The sequence below is a fragment of the Mollisia scopiformis genome (genome assembly GCF_001500285.1).
Source record: "Mollisia scopiformis unplaced genomic scaffold LY89scaffold_1, whole genome shotgun sequence".
NCBI classification, from domain to species: Eukaryota; Fungi; Ascomycota; class Leotiomycetes; order Helotiales; family Mollisiaceae; genus Mollisia; species Mollisia scopiformis.
The window spans coordinates 434,602-441,391 of NW_017263581.1; the positions used below are offsets into that span (position 1 = coordinate 434,602).

General features: G+C 46.1%; 4 protein-coding genes across 4 annotated transcripts; 2 read left to right on the forward strand and 2 right to left on the reverse strand.

The window, feature by feature from the left end:
- Nucleotides 1-404: 404 nt before the first annotated feature.
- LY89DRAFT_726891 (uncharacterized protein) lies at nt 405-860 on the reverse strand (the record flags this gene model as incomplete). The annotated part of the gene is made up of 2 exons (XM_018219099.1): nt 405-614; nt 705-860. The coding sequence occupies 2 exons, from the start codon at nt 858-860 to the stop codon at nt 405-407; spliced, it is 366 nt and encodes a 121-aa protein (XP_018078189.1).
- A 625-nt stretch (nt 861-1,485) lies between these two features.
- On the reverse strand, nt 1,486-2,715 carry LY89DRAFT_662630 (uncharacterized protein; the record flags this gene model as incomplete). Its single annotated transcript, XM_018212656.1, has 5 exons — nt 1,486-1,631; nt 1,705-1,780; nt 1,840-1,993; nt 2,364-2,497; nt 2,569-2,715. 5 exons carry the CDS (start codon nt 2,713-2,715, stop codon nt 1,486-1,488), a joined length of 657 nt encoding a protein of 218 aa, XP_018078190.1.
- Nucleotides 2,716-3,733: 1,018 nt separating this feature from the next.
- On the forward strand, nt 3,734-4,899 carry LY89DRAFT_662631 (uncharacterized protein; the record flags this gene model as incomplete). The annotated part of the gene is made up of 8 exons (XM_018212657.1): nt 3,734-3,859; nt 3,913-4,076; nt 4,127-4,158; nt 4,209-4,373; nt 4,428-4,456; nt 4,507-4,580; nt 4,668-4,735; nt 4,886-4,899. The coding sequence occupies 8 exons, from the start codon at nt 3,734-3,736 to the stop codon at nt 4,897-4,899; spliced, it is 672 nt and encodes a 223-aa protein (XP_018078191.1).
- A 298-nt stretch (nt 4,900-5,197) lies between these two features.
- On the forward strand, nt 5,198-6,606 carry LY89DRAFT_744355 (uncharacterized protein; the record flags this gene model as incomplete). The annotated part of the gene is made up of 7 exons (XM_018221033.1): nt 5,198-5,338; nt 5,402-5,568; nt 5,625-5,656; nt 5,711-5,872; nt 5,932-5,957; nt 6,010-6,119; nt 6,178-6,606. The coding sequence occupies 7 exons, from the start codon at nt 5,198-5,200 to the stop codon at nt 6,293-6,295; spliced, it is 756 nt and encodes a 251-aa protein (XP_018078192.1). The 3' UTR covers nt 6,296-6,606.
- Between the last annotated feature and the right edge of the window lie 184 nt (nt 6,607-6,790).

Consider the following 6,790-nt stretch of genomic DNA (forward strand, 5'->3'; position numbering starts at 1 on the left):
TGTTATGAAGTGAATTTCAAGGCTCTGCATTTGAAAGACTAGTGAAGATTTTTCTTGTCTTGATCCCATTCTATCCCCCAGTTGGTGGTTCCGTACTACCCATTCCCGAACTCCCCTACCCGATTCCAAAGAACCCAAACGCAACGCGAGTGTCGAATCATGAGTCAGAGTCGAAGCTGTGACTGAAAATAAAGGAAATGTTGAGTGGAGAGAAAGTGCCCGTTGTCCTAGGAAGCTAATTGCAGATGAGTGGAGAAGTCCTCAGGGATACATCGTTGCTGCCGTCAAGATATTGTTTGTGCAATAATTATGGGTTGCAGAAGAACTATTGATAAAATCCGTTAGCTGAAGCCAAGATAGACTGCTGCCAATACACTTGAAGTGAAAGACCATAATGCATCTGATCAAAACAAGAACAAAGTTCCAGCGAATCTAGTGAAGAGAAGAACAGGCTGTGGACTTGCAATGCGATGGAGTATGGCGTGACAATCCTCTTCCTCTTGTCTCTCAGAAAGGGCATTGCTGCAAGATGGCTGTCCACCCTTCAAGCCGCAGATAGCTCCTGATGAGCATGCTTCGAGTTCAACCCACATATCAAAGGCGTTGCAGAACATCTAAACGTGAGAACTCTGTCAGTTGAAGGACACGTAGGGAAGTGTGGTGAAAGGAAACCCAAAGATAGCAAAAGATGGAACAGAACATACGACTGAGGAGCCAGTACTGTCGCAAGCCTTGGCACCAACAGGAGAGCAAGGACCACCAAGCTGGACAGCTCCGCTGAGGGGGCTAGCAATGGAGAGAAGGACGAAAGAGAGGAAGACGGCGATCAGCATTGCGAAGAAGCGTGTAAGAGTAGCCATTGCGATTTAGACGTATTGGTTCAGTTGTTTGTTTGGTGTAGATAGTATCAAAGAGTAAGGGCGAAACTATTTCGGTGAGTGCAGAGGTATGAAAGTGTTCTGTAGATGGAAAGGTGGAGTGGAAGTTGAGATTGAGGTTGAGGGAAGGATTTATAGACCGCGGGTTGTAGAGCCTTACCTTTCTGGGAAATCCCCTCGACTTTAGAATCTGATGTTGGCGGCAGCAGCCGGCGTTCAGCTGACATGTTGTGGCACTCCATACTTCGCAGATGTTGGAAATGTACTGAAATGGAGGCGCGTATGCAAGTCGCCGATTCTGGGTAGGTATATATTGTTCCAGAAATAAAGATATGCATACAATCCCAGCAGGGACACTCTTTTGATGCTGCTTTATCCAGTTTACAACAAAAGAGTCAAGTTAGAGTCCAGGAATAAAGCAATACGATGGAGACGGGCTGCTATAAAGTGCGACGCGTCTCGAACCATAATTCCCTACTCTGACTAAGTGGTTCACTCGCATTGCTCACTTCACATCATTGAGAGAGTATCAGTATTGCAAAGTCGATGCATATCTCAACGCAAGTCTATGGCAGTCATAAGAAACCTTCCCAGTTGCCAGCAATTCCTAATTCCATGTGTCCATAGCGAGCAATCCCAATGTGATGATCAACAAACCCTTATGTCCGCGACCAAGCCAATTTGAAAGTGATCCAGAGCCCGACCACCATCCTTGACGAATATGATTTGTGCGAGAAGAGAGCGTGCTTAGCCCTGTCGACGTGTCAATATTTGCTCTTTGTTAATAGAGAAAGAAGAGAAATACATACGTAGCAATGGGGGATACCTTGAGAGTCATAGGCACAGGAGCGACCATTGCACTCAGCAACGAGCTCGAAGACATCTTGACTGTTGCAGATGGACTGTATCGACAATCAAATTAGCAAAAGAGAATACAAATGATTGTGAAAGAGCTACTTACGATCCAGTAGTTGTCATCAGCACACATGTATGTACCGATTGGGATGTTCTCGCATGGAGTACCAGTACTGAATTGGGGTGCAGGGAGAGGGTTGGCTACCGCGAAGGCAGAGAGAAGGAGGGCACCAAGTGCAGCACGGAAGATAGAAATCATCCTTGCGGTGGTATTGTTTGAGTTCTTACACGAGAGAGGTTGTTGAAGTCGAATGAGGTATGCGGGGTCAAAGTGTTAATGGACGGTGAAGAAAGTTGAAAATGGAAAACAACGAGAGCTTTTATGGGCGGGGAAAACGACGAAGGTTGGTTTGGACGGTCAGGTGAATCTGAGGCGTAAAGGTGCTCAAAGTAGAAGGAGGGTCGCGCCTGAGGTATGAAAGCAGGTAAAGAATGTCTAGCATCCTCCTCTCTTGCTTCGACCGGCGATGCAACCACCGTCTTCGGACGGCATTCGCTCATCCAAAGGTCCCCAGCTGAGTTTGAACTGATCAGAATAATATGTCAAGGTTCGAGTATATGGAAACTTACCGAGTGCCACCAGTGTCAGAGCACGCTGGGCCATCGACTCCATGAACGCATGCACCTGGTGGACCGTTGACAATGAGCGGCTCCGACACGCAGATTTCTACGATCTCCCATCGACCAAGGCCAGTACATTTCAACTGAGATAAAGACACAGTGTCAGTGTTTGCACTGTAGTAGGATCAAGTGTGTTGGAAGAGACAGGACATACGATGTAGCGGTTGTCGAAAGAGCTGATAATTTGACCTTGGGGGGCACAGAGTTCACCTGGTGCTGGATCAGGGCCAATGCCTTGAGCGTGAACAAGACCGACGAGGAGTGAGAAGAAGCAGAGGGCGATGCTGAGAATGGAGAACATCTTGAGATTATCACGATGGAGCTTTTGAGATTTGTTGGTGTATTGGTATTAGAAGTGAGGAGTAGAGTGAGATTTTGGAAGGTCGAAGAGCTTCGGTCAGTCTTGGTTGTATTTGCTTTGATCGTAAGTTGTAGAAGATGGGGGGAGAAGGCGATTTTATATCTGGGTCTTGATGGGAAAACCACGCTAGACAGGTAGCTTGACTCATCACTCGATTCCTGGGATTTTTGGAAAGAGTGACTTTCACCGTCTCCTACAAGTGAATTACCAAATTGGGCTTTTTGCACGTGAAAGTAGCTTGAGGTTCAATAGAAGCCAGCCATAGGAACTTAAAATTGTAAATAACAAAATCAAGACGTTCTGAAGTCTCCGAATGGATTACAAACACTGCACATCTCATTTGAGTGCATGAATACCAAGGCATCTTCTACATGTCTCAAGAAACAATACAGAAACTACGCAAAACAGGTCTTGATCCTGCAACTGACCTAGCCTTTTGTTATTGGGATCCTTTGGTTCTCCTCTTCAACTCTGCTGGGTCCGTGTCGTTTGGTATTACACAGCTGCAACCCGTAGCTGAACCGGTGATTGCATTTTCAAGGTTGGCTGAAGGATATGATTCCGGATTGGATCTAATTCTCGGCTTTTGGCTTCGGATCACAAATGTTTTCGGTAGATCCAGTTCCCTGTGAATATATGTACCGGGAAGCATCCCGAACACACAATGTCCGTCTGATTAAGTGTTCTGAATGGTCAGAGCGGGGAGGCCTATACCAATGCAGTGTAAATTCCAAACACAATAACAACGCATAGTACAATAACGACGCCTCACCACTCCTATAACAAAGCCACAATTTCCCAACTTCAAGAGCCACAATTTTCCTTTCAGACATCAAGAGCTACACGACTTTACAGCTTCGCCATCATTCCCACGTGAAGAAGATACAATCTTGCCTCAACAAAACAGAAAGAAAGCAGACGAGGCTTTAAGATCAATCCCAAAACCTTACCTACAAACATGAAGATGTACGCAAGACTCGCCTTTCTGTTCCTTGGCGCCTTTTCCCTCTGTATTGAAGCCAAAATTACAAATCTACGATTCTTCGGGCTTTGGTTTGGCACTGGCAGAGACATCATCCTCAAAGTATGTCACGAGATCCTCTCCAAGCCTCGTTGGTAATGCTAATGCTGCCTCAGTTCGAGAGCACCCTCGTCGTTCCAGGTCCATCACCTGATGCTCCTGGGGGAACTAGAGTCCAGGCGGTCTGGCCTGGCGTTCAAGGTAAAGGACTCCTTCAGAACGTTATCACCATTGGCGACAAAAAAGGAGAGTGGTGGCAGCTACCATACTACTGCTGCAAGTGAGTTGCCCAGATCGAGATCATGTTTCCCCTGCTAACCTGTGCAACAGCCCTGGCAAGGACTTAGCTGCTGAAGTTCAAGGTGAGCGTTTAAAATCTGATGATGGTGTTGATAGATGCTGATGTGATCAGTGTATCCTGGAGATAGCATCACGAATACATTCATACTCAACGAAGCCACGATGGAGTGGCAAGACAACTACGCGGTAACACCTGGTGCGTCTGCGCAGGAGCCAGCAACAGACAATACAACCACTAGTAGCTTTATCTTCGATCAAGCAGCTGTTGTCGATGATGGTAGGAGTTCCGATGCACTCAAACGATGTGATTATGAGGGCTAACATACTCTAGATTCAACAGTTGGAGACCACTTCACATGGGTAAATGAATCACTGCTCGGAATTTGACTCAAATGCTGACATGCGACCAGACATTCATGACCATTGAACTTCAGGGAGATGGAAAGTGGGATTTTGGGCCAGTTGCATGGAGGGATATCTTGCTGTCAGTCAATACCACTGAGACGAAGTGGTGCATAACGTTCGTACCTTCTTGTGAGACTCTGAGAGATATTTGCTGACTCGAGAGTAGCGGCCCGGTTCTGAATGGGGGTACAAAGTTCAACTACACCTTTTCGAAGCCTACTGCATCTGCGGTAGGTAAGACGACTACTTGTTACATTGAAGAGATGACCTTTGTGTCTCCTTGAGAATAATGTGTTGGAGCTGTTGGGTATTTTCCTTCGTCGGGGGTGGCTTTTCGGATTGCGGATAGGGTAGCAGATGATTGTTAGCTACCAATATTCTTAGGAATAATGTTGTAGAGAAACATCATTGCCCCTTCTTTAAACTTGCTCCACTGTACACGGTGACTTCACGAGAGACTGAAAGTAATTGCTTCGCCAGTTGAATTTGAGATGGAGAACTCGTCCCCAGAATATCATACCAATTCACCCATAGTGTTTTCTGATCGCCGTCTATAAACGGGTTACCACGATTCCAAGATCTCTGCTGCTTTGCAATCCACCGATAGCAATAAAAGCCAGCTAAAGAAAATCCCGCTCCACCGATCCCAAAACCAAAGCAAGAAACACTATTTCATTCAAGCATTCTTCATCTATTATGTATCTCCTATCTATCTTCGCGGCTGCCATCCTATTCATGGCTTCCAAGGCCCTGGCTGAAATAGAGCCTACAGCCTCTGATAACCTCAGATTCTTCGGAGTATGGCTCGGCGCCTCTATGGGTGCCGACATCTTTAGGGTATCCCCAATCCTTTGATTAATGTCTTTTCTAGGGGAAGGACTGATAATGACTCCTTCTTAGTTTCAAAGCACACTCATCATCCCAGCCGGATCTCCTGACTCGAATACTCTCGGTCTACAAGCAGTCTGGCCTGGCTTGCAACCCCATTCACAACAATATGTTCTGCAAAATGTGCTCGCGAACGGGGTTCCGGGAGAATGGCTATTGGAGCCATATTCTTGCTGCAAGTAAGTTTCCAGGAATGAATGTCTGCCACAAACAAAGACTCTGACGTTATGTTTAGTCCTATTGCGATGCTAGTTCCGCCAATGCGAGGTAGGAGACTTTCTAACAGGGCCATGGAAGCATATTACTAAACACACTTTTAAGTCTACCCTGGAGACACCTTGACGAACACTTTCTCCCTCGACAGATTTTCGATGCAGTGGCAAATCAACTGGGTGGTCATTCCAGGACCTGTCGGCCAAGCTGCGGGAGAGGTTTCCTTTAATGGTGGACTAAACTTTGATCTTACTCAATATGACAACGATAGTAAGTCTAAGCCCACCATTTCATTCACCTACTCTGCCTCTGATACTAATGTAGTCCAGACGCAACTATCGAGGCATACACATCTGTACGTTGACCCACTAGCAGAGATCGATACATACCTGCTAACAATCAACAAGTCTATGTTCGCCATCGAGCTTCAACATGGAGGTCAATGGGATTTTGGACCCGTTTCGTGGAGAGATATCCTCTTGGAGATCAACACTACAGATACCACATGGTGCAAGAGGTAAGCATCCCCGATTGTCCCGCCTTGAGCGTGTGTTGCAAACTGATTCTCGCGGAAGTGGTCCACAATTGCAAGCCGGTAGTTTTCACTGGAACTACTCGACACCTGTAGCATCTCCGGTGGATAATGTAGTTAGGTGTTACATCGCTGAGATGAATTTCGAGTCTCCAATCTAATTCGTCTCGAATTCTCGAGAAGGAGAGCGTCCTGGAAGCATCACAAAGATTTTGGAAACTTTAGCATGGACTAGATATTTAGCAATGCCAGAACCCTGGTTTTATAACTGGAAATTCCCATGATTTCGTCACAAGCGTTGAATCAAGCTAGAAGGACATTTCTTCTGGCTCTTCACGTGCTGTAGCTCCAGCACCTGTCAAAGAAGAGACAAAATCGAACTACAATCACCAGGCGGATTTAAGACTGAACAAAATTTCCGTCACTGCAAATAATGATCCGGCATGAAACCTATAGTATCAGTGGAGCTTCGACAGTACGTAAAGTCATGCGCGGCGCTCTCGCTAACGAACATGGGGACAAAAGTCCGTGCGTTCAGGGCATCAGAATCATGAATTTTATTAATTAATTAGCTGTAGACCAGCCACATCGCTTAATTAAGTCGTGTACCCAGAAGTCCTGCTGCTCAATAAGCCCATTGATCCATTCCTGAGGAA